This window comes from Erinaceus europaeus, chromosome 23 (assembly GCF_950295315.1).
Source record: "Erinaceus europaeus chromosome 23, mEriEur2.1, whole genome shotgun sequence".
Classification (NCBI taxonomy): Eukaryota; Metazoa; Chordata; class Mammalia; order Eulipotyphla; family Erinaceidae; genus Erinaceus; species Erinaceus europaeus.
In genome coordinates this window covers 292500-310915 of record NC_080184.1, presented here as the reverse complement: position 1 = coordinate 310915, position 18416 = coordinate 292500, and the positions used below count along the sequence as shown (strand labels likewise).

The 18416-nt window shown below is 67.3% G+C and overlaps 2 protein-coding genes across 5 annotated transcripts; one reads left to right on the top strand and one right to left on the bottom strand.

Moving 5' to 3' along the window:
* Positions 1-1950: 1950 nt before the first annotated feature.
* Positions 1951-12230, top strand: PLPPR3 (phospholipid phosphatase related 3). Its single transcript, XM_060181442.1, has 7 exons — positions 1951-2301; positions 6394-6579; positions 6653-6794; positions 7467-7662; positions 9469-9526; positions 9923-10096; positions 10926-12230. The coding sequence occupies exons 1-7, from the start codon at positions 2227-2229 to the stop codon at positions 12132-12134; spliced, it is 2040 nt and encodes a 679-aa protein (XP_060037425.1). The 5' UTR covers positions 1951-2226; the 3' UTR covers positions 12135-12230.
* A 59-nt stretch (positions 12231-12289) lies between these two features.
* On the bottom strand, positions 12290-17802 carry PTBP1 (polypyrimidine tract binding protein 1). Of its 4 annotated transcripts, none has more exons than XM_060181446.1 (15): positions 17670-17802; positions 16837-16867; positions 16520-16592; positions 16035-16207; positions 15807-15953; positions 15555-15722; positions 15359-15469; positions 15056-15269; positions 14897-14974; positions 14448-14596; positions 14012-14045; positions 13786-13878; positions 13464-13680; positions 13294-13371; positions 12290-13216 (listed from the first exon to the last, which is right to left on the bottom strand). In XM_060181446.1, exons 1-15 carry the CDS (start codon positions 17675-17677, stop codon positions 13084-13086), a joined length of 1707 nt encoding a protein of 568 aa, XP_060037429.1. In that variant the 5' UTR covers positions 17678-17802; the 3' UTR covers positions 12290-13083. The 4 variants fall into 4 exon arrangements, with proteins under 4 accessions (XP_060037429.1, XP_060037426.1, XP_060037428.1 ...); XM_060181443.1 differs by having other exon boundaries at positions 15095-15269; positions 17670-17799; XM_060181445.1 differs by lacking the exon at positions 14897-14974 and having other exon boundaries at positions 15095-15269; positions 17670-17798.
* Positions 17803-18416: the final 614 nt, after the last annotated feature.

The following is an 18416-nucleotide window of genomic DNA, read 5'->3' as shown; positions in this document are numbered from 1 at the left end:
CCCCAACAGCCATTGCCTCACTGTCCCCTGTCTGTCCCCTCCCTCTGGCTCCAGTCTGTTTGTGGTCACCTTGCAACAGCTGATCCTCAACTGTCCACCACCACCACCACCACCCCCCGCCCTGGGGAGCACAGGTCACGCCCATGCTGGGGGAAACTGAGGCAGGCAGGACTTTGAGGACACTGGGGGCACTCTCTTACTCTTTCTTTCTGGATGCTGACTTAGAGGGGGACCAGAGGGGCTCACCTGGCAGAGTACACATATTGCCCCCTTTGAGGACCTGCCAGGGTTCTTTCTAGGGCTTGGTGCCTGCATAACTCCTGGCAGCCTTCTGTCTCCCCCACCCTTTAATTTTTTCCATTTATTTGATAGTTCACAGAAATTGAGGGGGAGTGAGAGCGGGACAGACAGACACCTGCAGCCCTGCTCCATCACCACCCCCCATGAAGCTTCCCCCCTGCAGGTTGGGGAGGGGGGCTTGAACCTGGGTCCCTGCACACGGTGTGTGCGCACCACTGCCTGGCCCCCTTCTCCTTCTCTTTCTTTCTCTTTATTGCCGCCAGGGTCATCGCTGGGGTTTGGTGCCAGCACTATGAATCCACCAATTCTGGGGGCCGTTTTGTTCCTTTTTTTTTCTACTTTATTTTTTTTCCTTTGCCAGGACAGAGAAGAATTGAGAGAGGAGGGGATAGACATGGAGAGAGAGAAGAGCGACATCTACAGGTCATATGTGCACTTAATTGAGTGTGCAACCACCCACCCCCTTTTTCTATTAAAAATACTTTTTGTTTAAGACCACCTGGTGTAAAGAAAGGGGGCGTGGGGGACCCAGCCCTCATTCTGGCGGGAAAGCAATTATTCACTCAGGAGAGAGAGGGGGATCACTCTGGCACTCGCAGTGCTGGGGCTCGAACCTCGAACCCAGGGCTAGGTCTCATGTGTGAAGGCCACGTTGCGTTCCACTCACTGAGCCAGCTCTCTAGGCTATCTTTTCTATTTTCAGAATGAGAGAGACAGAGAGACAGATCCACACCGCTCCGCATAGGGGACCCCCCTGCCGCTCCCAGCCTGCTGCACAGGCGAGGCCCCCACCCAGGAGCCTCCTCCGGGCCGCCCGGTGGGTCCCCCAAGCCCCACAGCCCCCGCAGGTGTTGTTGAATGCGGGGCACCCCCGTAAGCACCTGTCCCGGGGCCTATGCACCTGCGGTGCTTCCCCAGGCAGGAGGCAGCTGCAGCCCCCCCCACCTGAGCCTGACAGACAGGAGTTTGGGGTCTCCCCCACTGCCCCAGCCCCTCGCGACCAGGGGCACCTGCAGCCGCGCCCCGACACCCGCCAAGCACGGGGGTGGGCTGGTCGAGGGGGGCAGGGGCCCTGGAGGGGAGGCAAGTGGAAGGCGCGCGGGGAGGGGGCGCAGGCAGCCCCCCTTCGTCTTTGTCTGCAGCCCGCGCCCTCGGAGGTCGCCATGGCAAAGCGCTGCGCGGGGAAATGGGGAGGGGCCGCGGGGGCGGGGCCGCGCACCCAGCACCCCAGCCCCCAGCTCCCCAGCCCCCCAGCCCCCCAGCCCCCCAGCCCCCAGCCCCCCAGCCCCCCAGCCCCCAGCCCCCAGCCCCCAGCCCCCAGCCCCCCAGCCCCCAGCCCCCAGCCCCCCAGCCCCCAGCCCCCAGCCCCCCAGCCCCCAGCCCCCAGCTCCCCAGCCCCCCAGCCCCCCAGCCCCCAGCCCCCAGCCCCCCAGCTCCCCAGCCCCCCAGCCCCCAGCCCCCCAGCCCCCAGCCCCCCAGCCCCCAGCCCCCAGCCCCCCAGCCCCCCAGCCCCCAGCCCCCAGCCCCCCAGCCCCCAGCCCCCCAGCCCCCAGCCCCCCAGCCCCCCAGCCCCCCAGCCCCCAGCCCCCAGCCCCAGGCCCAAGGCGGGGTCCTGCACCCCAGACCCAGTGCCGGGCCTGGCGGCCTTAGACAGAGAGCCCCGCCCGCCGGCCGGGGAAGGCGGGGTGCGCAGGGCAGGCGCTCGCGGGGTGGGGGCGGTCCTTGTGCGCGGCCCCCGCCCCCGCCCCCGCGTCTCCGCCCCGCAGCCCGCCGCCCAGCCGCACCCCGGTGTGCGACCCCCGAACCCCCAGTCTGCGGGCGCGGGGAGCCGGCTCCGCAGTGCGGCGGGAAGGGCGGACACCCCACTCCCCAAGCCTCGCTCTTGGGAGGGCGTCTCCCCGGCTTTGTCTGAGGCGCCCCGGCACCATGCTGACCCCCAAGGAGAAGAATAAGACCCCCAAGGACAGCATGACGCTGCTGCCTTGCTTCTACTTCGTGGAGGTGAGTGGGGGCGAGGGGGCCCCGAGGACCGGACCTGGCACAGGGGATGGAGGGACCCCCAGGACCCGATCTGGCGCAGGGAAGGGCAGGAGGCACCCCAGGACCCAGACCAGGCCTGGCACAGGGAGGGATTGGAGGACCCCAGGACCGGACCTGGCACAGGGAGGGGTTGGAGGGACCCCCAGGACCAGACCTGGCACCGGGAGGGGTTGGAGGGACCCCCAGGACCGGACCTGGCACAGGGAGGGTTTGGAGGGACCCCCAGGACCGGACCTGGCACAGGGAGGGGTTGGAGGGACCCCCAGGACCGGACCTGGCACAGGGAGGGTTTGGAGGGACCCCCAGGACCGGACCTGGCACAGGGAGGGGTTGGAGGGACCCCCAGGACCGGACCTGGCACAGGGAGGGGTTGGAGGGACCCCCAGGACCGGACCTGGCACAGGGAGGGGTTGGAGGACCCCAGGACCAGACCTGGCACAGAGAGGGATTGGAAGGACCCCCAGGACCCCACCTGGCACAGGGAGGGATTAAAGGGACCCCCAGGACCCCATCTGGCACCGGAAGGTGCAGGAGGGACCCCCAGGACCCAGTCTGGCACAAGGAAGGCCAGGAGGTGCCCCAGGACTGTGTTGGCACAGGGAGCAGGAGGGCGGAGACCCCCAGCACTGGGCGGTCACAACAGCCATTACTGGGGGTAGGGGAATGGGGGGCTCTGTAGTATTATGCAGACATGGGGGCTTTCTAGTGGTGTGCAAGCCATGAACGGGGGGTGTGTGGGCTGGAGGGGGCGGTGTCTGTCCCCAGCCTGGGGCCAGAAGCCTGGCACTCAGATACGCCCCCATCTCTGCTAATCCGAGGGTTGCTGCTCCCTGTCCCCCTCTCTGATGCAGTGAACCCCACTCCCAGAGGCTTTTCAGACAAAAGAGGTCGGAGCTCAGCCTGTCAGAGCCCACGCCCCCAAGGCCCCCTGGCTCCACCGCATGACAGAGCTGAGCAGGGCTGTGAGTGTGCTATCTCAGCCTCCCCACACACAATACAGACAAAAAGAAAAAAAAAAGTGTTTAAATACATGAGCCTCGGCTTGGGAGGCAGTGCAGCGGGTAGATTGCTACACAGGAGGGCATGAGCACCCCGGGTTCGATCCCCAACACCACACATGAAAGAACAGTGCTACTGTTCTCTCTCATTAAGTAGGTGAATGCATGTTTAGAAAATCAATAAGGACAAATGATAAGGGCTGGGGAGACAGCACCTGGGTTACTGTAAGACTCTCCTGCCTGAGGCTCTGAGGTCCTAGGTTCAATCCCCCACAACACCATAAGCCAAAGCTGAGTAGAGAGAGAGAGGGACTGAGAGAATGAGAGACAGAGAGAGAGAGAGGGAGGTAGACTAGGTGGTGGCACTCCTGGTTAAGTGAACACATAACAGTGCTCAAGGCCTAGGGTTCAATCCCCCACTCACCACCTGCAGGGGGAAAGCTTCACGAGTGGAGAAGCAGGGCTACAGGCGTCTCTCTGTCTCTCTCTCTCTCTATCCCCCCCTTCCCTCTCAACTTCTATCTTGATCCAAAATAAATAAATATTAAGGGGCTAGGTGGTGGCTCGAACCGGGTCCTTGTTTTTAAGGATTCTTTGTTTTTGTTATTTTATTTCTCATTGCCCTGCTGAGCTCTGGCTGATGGTGGTGCTGAGACTGAACCTGGGGCCTCAGAGCCTCAGGCAGGAGAGTCTGTTTGCAGAACCCCTGTGCTGTGTGCCCAGCTCTATTACTATTACTATTATTATTATTGCTATTAATTTTCCCCAGAGCCCTGCTGAGCTCTGACTGATGGTAATGGTGAGGATTGAACCTGGAACCTCAGAGCCTCAGGCAGGAGAGTCTGTTTGCAGAACCCCTGTGCTGTGTGCCCAGCTCTATTACTATTACTATTATTATTATTGCTATTAATTTTCCCCAGAGCCCTGCTGAGCTCTGGCTGATGGTAATGGTGAGGATTGAACCTGGAACCTCAGAGCCTCAGGCAGGAGAGTCTGTTTGCAGAACCCCTGTGCTGTGTGCCCAGCTCTATTACTATTACTATTATTATTATTGCTATTAATTTTCCCCAGAGCCCTGCTGAGCTCTGACTGATGGTAATGGTGAGGATTGAACCTGGAACCTCAGAGCCTCAGGCAGGAGAGTCTGTTTGCAGAACCCCTGTGCTGTGTGCCCAGCTCTATTACTATTACTATTATTATTATTGCTATTAATTTTCCCCAGAGCCCTGCTGAGCTCTGGCTGATGGTAATGGTGAGGATTGAACCTGGAACCTCAGAGCCTCAGGCAGGAGAGTCTGTTTGCAGAACCCCTGTGCTGTGTACCCAGCTCTATTACTATTACTATTATTATTATTGCTATTAATTTTCCCCAGAGCCCTGCTGAGCTCTGGCTGATGGTAATGGTGAGGATTGAACCTGGAACCTCAGAGCCTCAGGCAGGAGAGTCTGTTTGCAGAACCCCTGTGCTGTCTCCTTCATCCCGCCCTCTTTCTTCTCTTTCTTCTCTTTCTTTATTTACTTTTTAAAAAGATTTTTTAAAAATATTTATTTTCCCTTTTGTATCCCTTGTTATTTAAGATTGTTGTGGTTATTGATGTCATTGTTGTTGGATGGACAGAGAGAAATGGAGAGAGGAGGGGAAGACAGAGAGAGGGGAGAGAAAGACAGACACCTGCAGACCTGCTTCACCGCCTGGGAAGCGACTCCCCTGCAGGTGGGGAGCCGGGGGCTCGAACCGGGATCCTTCCCAGCTCTGGCTGCTGCTGGTGGTGCTTGGGGATTGAACCTGGGGCCTCAGAGCCCAGGTGGGAGAGCCGCTCACAGAGCCCGTTACTCCACCCTCAGCCTCACATCATCTATATTGGGGTGGAGTGCCCAGCTGAGCTCCGGCATGAGGCAGTTCTGGGGACTTGAACCTGGGGCAGCAGCCCTGAGTCTCCTGTCTGGGAGTCGGTCTCACCCAGCCTGCCCCTGAGTGCCCGCTGTGACTTCCTGACAGAGTTCCTCCTGCCTCAGTTTCCCTCCGGCCCTGGGGTAGGCGGCTTAGCTGTCACACTGCGTGGTGGGCAGGCGTGAGGGGTGCAGGAGGCACACACGGTGCCCATGGCGGAGTGTCAGCTGGTGTATAGTGAGGGCCAGGGCCCTGAGGCAGGCAGGCAGCAGCCATGGAGGGCCCAGAGCTGGGGAATGGGTACGACAGCCTCCATGGGACCTTGGTGATTGTGCTGTTCTGGGTGACTCGAGATGGCAGGGGGGCTGGAGGTGATGTGGTGGGTGTGCAGACAGATGGGTGGATGATGAGTGAACGGTGGATGGATGAGTGATAAATGGATGGAGGATGGATGGATGGATGGTTGATGTATGTATGGAGGATGGATGGATGGATGGTTGATGTATGTATGGATGGATGGATGGATGGAGGATGGGTGGATGGGTGGATGGATGGACGGTTGATGGATGGATGGATGGATGGTTGATGGATGGATGGATGGATGGATGGATGGATGGTTGGATGATAGGTGGTGGATGATGGACGGGTGGATGGATGGATGGATGGATGGTTGATGTATGTATGGATGGATGGATGGATGGAGGATGGGTGGATGGATGGATGGATGGTTGATGGATGGATGGATGGTTGGATGGTTGATGGATGGATGGATGGATGGATGATGGATGGATGGATGGATGGTTGGATGGTTGATGGATGGATGGATGGATGGATGGTTGGATGATAGGTGGTGGATGATGGACGGGTGGATGGATGGATGGAGGATGGATGGATGGATGGATGGGTAGATGGAGGATGGATGATGGGTGGTGGATGAGGGATGGATGGAGGATTGATGATGGGTGGATGGAGGATGGCTGGGTAGTGGAGGGATGGAGGTGGGGGATGGGAAAAAGTGAATGAGGGATGAGGGATAGAGTATGAGTTGGGGGATGGGGTGGAGGATGGAGGATGGCTGACGGGCACGGGGAATGGGGATGGGTGGAGGTAAAGCGGGCGAGTCAGCAAGTGGCCCGAGGGTCAGTGTCCCTCTCGCTGCCCCAGCTGCCCATCGTGGCGTCCTCCATCGTGTCTCTGTACTTCCTGGAGCTGACGGACCTCTTCAAGCCGGCCAAGGTGGGCTTCCAGTGCTACGACCGCGCGCTGTCCATGCCCTACGTGGAGACCAGCGAGGAGCTCATCCCGCTGCTCATGCTGCTCAGCCTGGCCTTTGCCGCACCCGCCGCCTCGGTCAGCGGGGACCCAGGGTGGAGGGCGGGGCGGGGGAGGTGGGAGTGGCCTGCTGGCTGACCTGTCCCTGCAGATCATGGTGGGCGAGGGCGTGCTGTACTGCCTGCAATCCCGGTTGTGGGGCCGAGGCGGGGGGCCGGGCGGCACGGAGGGCAGCATCAACGCCGGCGGCTGCAGCTTCAACGCCTTCCTGAGGCGCACCGTGCGCTTCGTGGGTGAGTGCCCTAGCCTTGAGCTGGTCCCCCTCTGGACCCCAACCCCAGCCCCTGACCACTGCCCCTGACCACTGCCTTGGCCCTGTCCACTGCCCCTGACCACTGTCCCTAACCCCACCCCCTGGCACTGATCACTGCCCCTGACCACTGCCCCTGGCCCTGACCACTGCCACTGGCTACTACCCCTAGCCTTGGCCACTGCCCCGATCCTAACCCATGACCACTGCCCCTAACCCCACCCCCTGGCCCTGACCACTGCCCCTGACCACTGCCACTGGCTACTACCCCTAGCCTTGGCCACTGCCCCGATCCTAACCCATGACCACTGCCCCTAACCCCACCCCCTGGTCCTGACCACTGCCCCTAGCCCCTGACCCCACCCCCGGGCTCTGACCACTGCCCAGATCCTGACCCCTGACCACTGCCCCTAACCCCACCCCGGGCTCTGACCACTGCCCCGATCCTAACCCCTCACCACTGCCCTAATCCCACCCATTGGCCCTGAACACTGCCCCTGACCCCAACCCCTGACCACTGCCCCAACCCCACCCCCCGGCCCTGACCACTTCACCTGACCCCAACCTCACCCCCTGGGCCCTAACTACTCTCTTGCCCCGTCCCCTGACCCCAACCTGCCCCCTGAGCCCTGCCCCCTGGGCCCTGCCCCTCTAGGCGTGCACGTGTTTGGCCTGTGTGCCACGGCGCTGGTCACCGATGTCATCCAGCTGGCCACGGGCTACCACGCGCCATTCTTCCTGACCGTGTGCAAACCCAACTACACGCTGCTGGGCACCTCGTGTGAGGCCAACCCCTACATCACGCAGGACATCTGTTCAGGCCCCGATGCCCACGCCATCCTGTCTGCACGGTCTGCCAAGGATCCAGCCCGGGGCAGTGGGCTTCGAGAAGTGGGGTGGGGGGGCGTGGGAGGGCTGGGAGGATCCCGAGGGCGCAGTGGGCTGGGAGGACCCGGGGGGGGGGGGGGGGGGCGCAGTGGGGCTGGGAGGACCCCGGGGGGGGCGGAGTGGGGCTGGGAGGACCCGGGGGGGGCGTGGTGGGGCTGGGAGGACCCCGGGGGGGGGCACAGTGGGGCTGGGGGTCCCCGGGCAGGGGCGCAATGGGGCTGGGGGTTCCCGGGGGCGCAGTGGGGCTGGGGGTCCCCTGGGGGGCGCAGTGGGGCTGGGAGGACCCGGGGGGGGGCGCAGTGGGGCTGGGGGTCCCTGGGGGGTCGCAGTGGGGCTGGGAGGACCCCGGGGGGCGCAGTGGGCCTGGGAGGACCCCGGGGTGCGCAGTGGGGCTGGGGGTCGCCGGGGGGGCGCAGTGGGGCTGGGAGGACCCCAGGGGGGGGCGCAGTGGGGCTGGGAGGACCCCGGGGGGGCACAGTGGGGCTGGGGGTCCCCGGGGGGGCGCAGTGGGGCTGTGGGTTCCCGGGGGGGGGCGCAGTGGGGCTGGGAGGACCTCGGGGGGGGGGGCGCAGTGGGGCTGGGGGTCCCCGGGGGGGGCGCAGTGGGGCTGGGAGGACCCCGGGGGGCGCAGTGGGGCTGGGAGGACCCCGGGGGGCGCAGTGGTCCTGGGAGGACCCGGGGGGGGGGGGGCGCAGTGGGGCTGGGAGGACCCCGGGGGGGCGCAGTGGGCCTGGGAGGACCCGGGGGGGGGCGCAGTGGGACTGGGAGGACCCCGGGGGGGGGCGCAGTGGGGCTGGGAGGACCCGGGGGGGGGGGGCGCAGTGGGGCTGGGAGGACCCCGGGGGGGGGCGCAGTGGGGCTGGGAGGACCCCGGGGGGGGCGCAGTGGGGCTGGGAGGAACCGGGGGGGGCGCAGTGGGGCTGGGAGGACCCCGGGGGGGGGGGGGCGCAGTGGGGCTGGGAGGACCCCGGGGGGCGCAGTGGGCCTGGGAGGACCCCGGGGGGGGGGGCGCAGTGGGCCTGGGAGGACCCGGGGGGGGCGCAGTGGGCCTGGGAGGACCCCGGGGGGGGGGGGGCGCAGTGGGGCTGGGAGGACCCCGGGGGGGGGCGCAGTGGGGCTGGGAGGACCCCGGGGGGGGGCGCAGTGGGGCTGGGAGGACCCCGGGGGGGGGGGCGCAGTGGGGCTGGGAGGACCCCGGGGGGCGCAGTGGGCCTGGGAGGACCCCGGGGGGGGGCGCAGTGGGCCTGGGAGGACCCCGGGGGGGGGCGCAGTGGGCCTGGGAGGACCCCGGGGGGCGCAGTGGGGCTGGGAGGACCCCGGGGGGCGCAGTGGGGCTGGGAGGACCCTTGGGGGGCGCAGTGGGGCTGGGAGGACCCTGGGGGGGCGCAGTGGGGCTGGGAGGACCCCGGGGGGCGCAGTGGGGCTGGGGGTCCCAGGGGGCGCAGTGGGGCTGGGAGGACCCCGGGGGGGGGGCGCAGTGGGGCTGGGAGGACCCCGGGGGGGGGCGCAGTGGGGCTGGGAGGACCCCGGGGGGCGCAGTGGGGCTGGGAGGACCCTTGGGGGGCGCAGTGGGGCTGGGAGGACCCCGGGGGGCGCAGTGGGGCTGGGGGTCCCCTGGGGCGCAGTGGGGCTGGGGGTCCCCGCGGGTAAAGCGGGACTAGAAGGGAAGCGGAAGGGGTACGGGGGGGGGGCAGCAGGGCGATGGCCCCAGGATGCAGAGGGGAGGGACGTGGGGGCGGGCTTGTGGAATCAGTGCGGGCCTCCTGCAGGAAGACCTTTCCGTCCCAGCACGCCACGTTGTCCGCCTTCGCCGCCGTCTACGTGTCGGTGAGTCCCCGCCACGCAGCTCAGTCCTCATCCTCACGCCGCGCCCCTTAGGCCCCGCCCCGTCGCCCGTCACCTCGTACCCATGTCTGTCCATCACACCCCACCCCCTTGTGCCACGCCTCCGTCTGCCCATCACACCGCGACCCTATGCCCTGCCCCCGCGTTTCACACGAGGCTTATTCCAAGCCCGCCCCTCACTCCCTGTCCTTCATGCCCCTCACGCCCCGCCCTCGGCCCCGCCCCCACGCACCTTCCATCATGCCCCCTCAGCCCCGCCCCCCACTTCCGGTCCTTTATGTTCAATCCCTCACGCCCCGCCCTCGGCCCCGCCCCCACCTTCAATCCTCTGACGCCCCGCCCTCGGCCCCGCCCCTCACGCTCCGCCCCGCCCCCCAGATGTACTTCAACGCCATCATCTCTGATTGCACGAAGCTGCTCAAGCCCATCCTCGTGTTCGCCTTCGCCATCGCGGCGGGCGTGTGCGGCCTCACGCAGATCACCCAGTACCGCAGCCACGCGGTGGACGTGTACGCGGGCTTCCTCATCGGCGCGGGCATCGCCGCCTACCTGGTGAGGGGCTCAGGAGCCGAGGAGACGCCCGGCACTGGGGGACACCCCGCGGGTGCAGCAGGGGGCCCCTCAGGAGGGCCTCCACGAGGGTGCAGCAGGAGACCCAGCCCAGTGGGCCCAGGAGAGCAACACCCAGGCCAACACGCCCCCCACCCAAGGTGAAGTCACCCGTCACCTTCACCCCCAGGCCACCCCCCAGAACCCTGGCAACCCCAGGACCCAGATCCCCACAGCTCAGATCTCCAGGCCGGCAGGTACCTACTCAGGCCTCCCCAGGTACCCATGGCCAGCTGTGGCCACCCCCAGACCTCCAGGGCTGGGACTGGACCTCCTGGGCACCCGTCAGCCCGGCCCGGCCTCTCTAACCCTCGGTCACCCCTGCAGACACCCAGGCCTCCTGGGCACCCCTCAGCCCGGCCCGGCCTCTCTAACCCTCGGTCACCCCTGCAGACACCCCTCAGCCCGGCCCGGCCTCTCTAACCCTCGGTCACCCCTGCAGACACCCAGGCCTCCTGGGCACCCCACAGCCCGGCCCGGCCTCTCTAACCCTCGGTCACCCCTGCAGACACACAGGCCTCCTGGGCACCCGTCAGCCCGGCCCGGCCACTCACATGCCCTCCCTCCCAGATGCCCTCTAGATGCCCCCAAGTCAAGGATGTGACCTTGGCCTCACCGGGGTGCCTCCCTCCTCCTGGGCCCCCAGGGCGGGTCGTGCCCCAGCATGTTTCCCCCCCCCAAACCCCCCACCCCTCCCGGGCAGGGTTGTGACCCCCAACTCCCCTGCCCCCAGGGTGGGGCGGAGCCTCCCTCACTCGCTGCCCTGCCCCAGGCCTGCCATGCCGTGGGCCACTTCCAGGCACCGCCCGCTGAGCGCCCCGTGGCCCCTGCGCCTGCCCCCGATGCCCTGCGAGCCCTGACCCAGCGCGGGCATGACTCGGTGTACCAGCAGCACAAAGCGGTGAGCACAGATGAGCTGGGTCCCCCAGGGCGACTGGAGGGCGCCCCCCGGCCCACCGCCCGCGACAAGGGCGCCCTGGGCAGTCTGAAGCGTGCCAGCGTGGATGCAGATCTGCTGGCCCCGCGCAGCCCGCTGGGCAAGGACATGGTGACCTTCAGCCACACGCTGCCCCGCGTCAGCGCACCCTCGCTGGACGACCCCGCCCGTCGCCACATGACAGTGCCCGCACCCCTGGACGCCTCACGCTCCCGCCAGCTGGTCAGCGAGTGGAAGCAGAAGGCGCTGGACGGGCGGCCCGACGCCCCGCAGCCCAGCCCAGGCAGAGGCCCCACCGAGCCCATGACTGAGGAGGATGAGGAGGAGGACGAGGAGGATGAGGAGGCCGAGGAGGCCGAAGCTGAGGGGGGCCCTGCGCCGCCATCACTGTACCCCACCGTGCAGGCACGGCCAGGACTGGGCCCCCGGGTGCTGCTACCGCCACTGGGCCACATCCCTGAGGAGGTGGCCGGTCTGTCCCCCAAGAGCAGCGCGGCCGTTCGTGCCAAGTGGCTGCTGCTGGCAGACAAGGGGGGTGCAGCTGTCCCGGCAGCCGCCCGCGCAGCGGGTGGCACCCCGCGCCTGCTGCAGGTCATCGCCATGTCCAAGGCGCCCGGCGACACGGCATCCTCGTCCAGCGCCAGCTCCGACTCGTACCGCTCGCCGTCGGAACGCGACTCCGCCAGCATCGTCACGGTGGACGCGCACGCCCCCCACCACCCGGTGGTGCACCTGTCGGCTGGTGCACCCTGGGAGTGGCGGGCAGCAGAGCCCGACTCAGCCTTCGAGCTGGGCGAGCTTGCGCGCACCTTCCGTGGGGGCCCCAGGCCGCGGGGCCTGTCCCCGGGGTCCTCGCTCAGCGACTTGGAGCAGGATGAGCTGCGCGGGCCGGGCGCCGTGGCCACTGTCAACCTGGCCACGGGTGAAGGGCTGCCACCACCGGGAGCGGCTGAGCGCAAAGCTGGGGGAGGGCCGGGGTCCGAGGGGGAGGCGGAAGCGGAGGCTTACTTCCGCAAGATGCAGGCGCGCAGATTCAACGACTGAGGAGGGAAGAGGATGTGGGGCCGGGGTCCCCAATAAAGGCTGGGGCAACTGGGTCTGGGCTCTGCCTCCTGTCTGGCGTCTCCCCAAGGTTGTGGTCTGGGGCCTCCCCAGAGCTGCCCACCCACCCCCAGAGCAGTGAAGACAGGAGGCCGGGGCAGGGGCGAATAGGAAGATGTTTATTCGCGGGATTCAGAGGCGCGTCTACACCGGACAAGAGGCAGAGCTGCTGGTATAAAATCGCTTTTAATTCGTCCTGTGCGTGGCAGGCTCTCAACAATACTAGGCTGGAGTCGCTGGTATCAAAATATACATCTGTGTCACCGTAAAAAACCACGTTTGCTGCCCCTCACAACAGGTATAAAAAATTATAAATATTTACACCAATGGCACCCCCACGTGGAGCTATGGGGTGCAGCCCATCAGCACTGGTCCCGGCCCCAGGGGCACGGGGACATTAAGACTCGGGCGCACGGCCCACCAGCACTGGAGGCAGAAAAAGAAAACACGAAACTTTGGTCCAAAAATTCTGCAGGAAGAAAAGCCCTGGGCAGGGCTGGTCCCAGGCAGCAGGGGCCTGGGGAGCACAGTGTGCGGGTCGGGGGCTTGCGTGGGGCCGGGGGCTGCAGCGGTTCGCGCCAGGGTTACACAAGCTCCAAGCGGGTGTGGGGCGGGCAGAATCAGACACGTGATTAACGGATTGGGGTGTCCTTCCGGCCCCGCCCCGCAGGGGGGCTGCGTGGCCTGTCCCCGGCGGGCGTTAAGGCACATAGAGGGGGCGGCGGGGACCCCACCCCGGGCTCCAGAAGGCACGGCGGGCGGGTGGTGCCGGGGAGGCTGGACCTGGCTCCCCAGGTGAGGTGAGTTAGATTTGATTTTTTTAAAAACAGGTAAACTGATTTCTCTTTTAAAAAAATAAAACCTCTGGTGTGGTAAGGTCACTTGCAGGGGCCTAGATGGTGGACTTGGAGAAGGACACACGCAGGTGGTGGCTCTCGCCCAGGTCGTGGTTGTGCAGCTCGATGAGAGCTTGGATCGCCTCCTCCACGGAGCCCATCTGGATCAGTGCCATCTTGCGGTCCTTCCTGGGGGAGGGGGGGCAGGGTGGGTGAGGGGTGCAAAGAGCTGGGGGGGGGTTGGGGGGAGTCACTCGCACACTCACTGGAAGAACTTGAAGCCGTTGACCTGGCCGCCATTGCTGGAGAAGAGCATCTTGAGCTCATCCTCGGACACAGAGGGCCTGGGGAGGGCACCGCGAGAAGGGGTCAGGCGCTGCGGGGGGGGGGCAGACAGACTCGGGAGTCCCCACCCCACCCCAGGCGCCCGGCCTACGGGATGTTGGAGAGGTGCAGGGTGGCGGAGGGCGGGAAGATGTTCTGGAAGTTCTTGGAGCCGGGCTTCTTGAAGCGGTGCAGGGGGGAGGCGCTGTAGTCCTTGGTGAGGCCCTGGTCCTCCTGGCCCTCGCGGGGCAGCTGCACGTTCTGGTGCTTGGACAGCGTGATGCGCACCGGCTTGCCGTGCAGCTTGTGCCCGTTGAGGTGGTTCATGGCTGTGAAGGAGATGGCGGCGGCGGTGGCGGCGGCAGGTGAGTGGGTCGGGCCACGCGTGCGCCCTGTCCCCTCCCCTCCCCACCCCACCCCGGGGCCCCGCTTACCCAGCTGTGCCTGGCTGCCGTCCGCCATCTGCACCAGCGCGTTCTCCTTCTTGTTGAAGAGGATCTTCACGCGCTGCACGTCGCCATAGACGCCTTCAAAAGCGCAGGGGGGGCTGAGCGAGCGTCCGCCGCCCCCCTCCCGCCCCCCACACCGACCCCGCTCACATGCAGGCCCCTCGCATGCCGCCGGCGCACGCGCCAAAGAGAACAAAAGAGGCTCACGTACCGAAGAGAATAAAGAGGCTTTGGGGTGTGACTCTCTAGAGGACAGCAGAGGAAGGCAGCAGGGACAGGGAAAGGGAGGGGCCCGGGGGCCAGTGCCCATCGTCCACGAGGAGGCAGCCCCCAGGCGTAGAGGTTGATGATGACGAGTTCAGGATGTTAATATTCCGGAGAGCGGGGTGGAGGGAGAGTTTATTGATTTATGTTTGGTTTGGTTTCAAGCAACAGGAAGCAGAAGGACCGTGCAGTCAGTTGGCAAGAGATTCCGGATCAGGACAAGAAAAAAACGGGAGAGGGGAAGGGAGAAAGAAAAGTAGCAAAAAACACAGGTCAGTAAACCGTAGAAGTTGAAGGTCCAGTCCAGACCTAAGTCAGGAGAGAGGAGCCAGCCCCTGGCCGCCCCCTGCCCGCCCCCAGCCCGGGGGAGGGCGGGCGCGTACCTCAGGATTCAGGTTGCTGACCAGCAGGACGGAGTTGCCGGCACCCGCCAGCCCCGGGAGCGCGATCCTGCCTGCCGCGGCCGCCGCCGCCGCCGCCGAGGGGATGGCCAGGGGCGCCAGGGCGCCGTGCACGTTGGGGACGGAGAGGCCTGTGGGGGAGGTGGGGGTGAGCAGGTGCCCAGGGCTGTCACGCTCAGCCGGGCCCAGCAGAAGCGGAGGCGCGGGCTCTGGCCCGCGGCAGGCAGGTGCTCTCACCATGCAGAGGCACGCCGGACGGGGCGGTGCGGTGGCCCCAGGAGGGGCGCCGGCCCGGCTTACCGCACCGCCCCGCTACTAGGGACGGCTGCCTAGGGACGGTGGCTGCCGGCTACCGCGCCCGTCCTGCGCTGCGCTGCGCTTAAGGGGAAGCCTGAGGGGTCAGGCGCGAGCAGCAGCGTGGCGGGGAGTACCTGCGGCCGGAGGGATGGCGAAGCTGGGAGGGAAGCCAGCTCCCGCGTAGGGCGAGGCCGACATGATCCCAGGTGCACCTAAAAACAGAGCACACGCTCACTGGGCGGCCTGGCACGAGGGCGGAGCTGCAGCAGGGTGAGGCCCGGGCCTGCGCTCACCACGGTGCCCAGGTGGCCTGGCCCGGGGCCTGCGCTCACCAAAGGCGGCCGCCATGGTCTGGTCCAGGGAGGGCTGGCTGTCGCCTGAGGGCAGGTCGGGGCGCGTGTAGTCGCGGCTCTTGTCGTTGTTGTACTTGACGTTGAGGCTGGTGAGCTTGGAGAAGTCAATGCGAAGCGTGCAGCAGGCGTTGTAGATATTCTGGCCGTCCAGGGTCTGCGGGGCGGCAGGCAGGCAGGTGGAGTCAGGGGGTCAGGGGTCAGGGCTGGGGGGGGGGGGCGGCTCCGGGCGGGGCCCGCTCTCACCAGCTTGGCGTGCTGGGCGCTCACGGGGTCAGCGTACTGCAGCAGCGCCTGGAACTGGTTATTCTTGGTGAAGGTGATGATCTTCAGGACGGTGCCGAACTTGGAGAAGATCTGTGGAGGCCGCAGTGTCCAGAGCCGTCCCTGCCCCAGGCCCCCCCCCCCCCCCCCCCCCGCCGGCCCGGTCACCCGGCCTCACCTGGTGCAGCACGTCCAGCGTCACCGGATAGAAAAGGTTCTCCACGATGATGCGCAGCACGGGGCTCTGCCCGGCCATCACCATGCTGGTGTCCACCGCGGTAGAGGCGGCCAGCGCCAAGTTGCCGGGCTGCACCGAGTTCACGGCCTGCAGGGCTGCCTGCGCGCGCTGCAGGGGCAGAGCCGTGAGTCCCTCCAGTCCCACCCGCACCCACCAGCTCGCCGGCTACCCCTCCTGGCCCGGCCCACGCACTGCCTGGTTGGGCGAGCTGTCTGTCTTGAGCTCCTTGTGGTTGGAGAACTGGATGTAGACGGGCTGGCCGCGCAACACGGGTGTCACGGACGTGTAGTAGTTGACCATGGTGTTGGCCGCCTCCTCCGTGTTCATCTCCACGAAGGCCTGGGGGTGGGGCCGTGAGTGGCACGGCGTGGCCACAGCCCCCGCCCCGTCCCGACCCGCCCGGGGAGACCCCCCCCTCACCTGGTTCTTGCCCTTGAGCATCAGCAGGTTGGTCACCTTCCCAAAGGGCAGGCCCAGAGAGATGACCTCGCCCTCCGTCACGTCCATGGGCAGCTTGCGGATGTGGATCACGCGGGAGGGGACCCCGGCGCTCCTGTTGTCCCCCTTGAACTTCTTGCTGTCGTTGCCGTTGGCTGAAAAGAGGGAGGAGGACTGCCTGCCACAGGGCCCGAGAGGCCGGGTCTGAACGCGACGGACTGCCGGGTGAGCCCACCGGGCAGGGGAAGCGGGCGAGACGCACCCACGTAGTTTCTGGGGTGCCGCCCACGGGAGGGGGACAGGTGGGGTGCTCCCAGGGCAGTGCTGGTGCGTCCCTGGGGGAGGAGCCCCGGGCGGGGGTCGGGTGGGACGGGTAAGCGGGAGCCCCGGGCGGGGTGGGCTGGACCCTCCCAGGGCGGGAGGGTGGGTCTGGGGTCGGCGGCGGCGGCGGCGGCGGCGGCGCTCACCGGCAGAGTTGGAGCTCCCGCTCATGATGAAGGGCCCGTTGTTGACGCAGGAGAAAAGCTCGTCGGATCCCCGCTGCAGGAGAGCGCGGTGTTGGGCGCCCGCCCGACCCTGGGGACCCTGGGGACCGGGGGCTCCGCCGCCCCGCCGCCCCGCCCCGCCCGGCGTGCACTCCCCCCCCCTCGGCTCCCGCTCCCGGCCCCGGGCGGGGGCAGCTCCCTGCACTCAACAAACAGGTTTTATCGGCAGGAAGATCGCGGGGAAAACCGAAACCAGCCGGGCGCCGGCCGGGGCGGGGCGGGGCGGGCGGGCCGCCTACCTTGGTGCCAACTGCTATGTCTGGGACAATGCTGCGGAGAGAAGACACACGGGGGTCGGCCCGGCCCGGCCCGGCCCCTCATGCAGCCGGCGGCGGGGCTGGGCTCTCCCCGCGCCGGGCAGGAATGAGAGGAATGCGGCCGCTTCCTGCTGGGGGGCGCGGGCAGCGGGGTCCGGCCTCGCGTGGGGGCGGCGGAAGCCCTTGGCCGCGCGCCCGGGAGCGGGGCGGGGGGGACGGGGGGAGGGGGACAGTCCCGGGGCGGCACGTGACGGCGCGGCCACACCCCCGGGGCGGGGTGCCGGGAGCGGGGGTCCAACGGCCGCGGGACCCGGAGGTCTGCCCGCCGCCCCCGCCGCCCCCGCCGCCGCCGCCGCCGCCAGGAAGTTGGGGGCCCCCGTTCGGGGGGTGGGAGGCTCCCCCGGCCGAAGACACCATTTTGCAAAGAGCAGACGCGCTACTGCAACGGCCGGCACGTGCGGGCCGCCCCCCCCACCCCCCACCCCGAGCCGAGCCGAGCCGCCGCCATCGGGGCCCAGACTAGGTTCGGTTCGGCCTCGGAGCCGCTGGCGGGAAATGCCGCGCAGGCGCGTGGGGGCCGAGGGGGGCGCCGGGGCCGCGCAGGCGCAGCCCCGCGCGCGGGCAGCCGGAAGGGCCTCGCGGGGCCGCGGCGGGAAGGGCCGCGTGCGCAGGGCCGAGGGCGCGGGCGCCGGAAGCGGGGAGAGCCGGGGCCCGGGCGGCGCCCCCCGACCCCATCACGTCGGGCCCCGGAAGTCCCGCACGCCGCCGCACCGGGTGGGAGGGCACAGGGACGCGCAGCGGGCGGGGAGACTCACCCGTCCATGGCACACGGAGGAGACCCGCGGGGGAAGGAGTGGAGGCGCCGGAATAGCAGGAGCAGACCCAACGGCTCCGAGTTATAGACTCCCAAAATGGCGGAGACGCCCGAACACGGCCCCCGCGCGCGCAGCCCATTGGCTGGAGGCCTCTCGGAGGGCGGGGTCGCACTGCCGGCTGCTGCCAATGGCCAGGAGGCCTCTCGGGGGGCGGGGCCCAGAGAAAGCCCGACTCGCCATTGGGGGAGCCGGCCGCCCCTCACAGCGCCAGGCGGAACTAGCCCGGGCAGCCCGAGGCGGGCAGAGAAGGAGAAACCACGTGGTAGCCTGCCGGCCAATCAGCGAGCCGGCCCGTGCGTGCCGCCTGGCAGGAGCCGCCATTTTGAGAATGGGTACGTGGCGAGTCCCGCGGCGGGAAACGCGCTTCCCCCTCTGTCGCCGCCATCTTGCAATCGGGCAGGGGCCGGCCATCTCGCGCGTGGAGGCCCAGGGACGCGCGACGCCATCTTGGAGCCGGGCGGTGTAGTCGCGGTCCGCCATGTTGCTTGTGGGCACGCGGTGGAAACGTTGCGTCGAAAGGCGGCCTGGAACGCGGCGGAGAGCTGCCGCCGCTGTAGTGACGGATGGGTGACGCGGGGCGGCCCTGCCCGGCCGCGATCCTGGCCCCGGCTACGGGACCGGGGTGCCCTGTGTGCGTTGTCCGGCCCGCACTGGGGAAACAGAACCCGGGCGCACGGGACTGAGCCC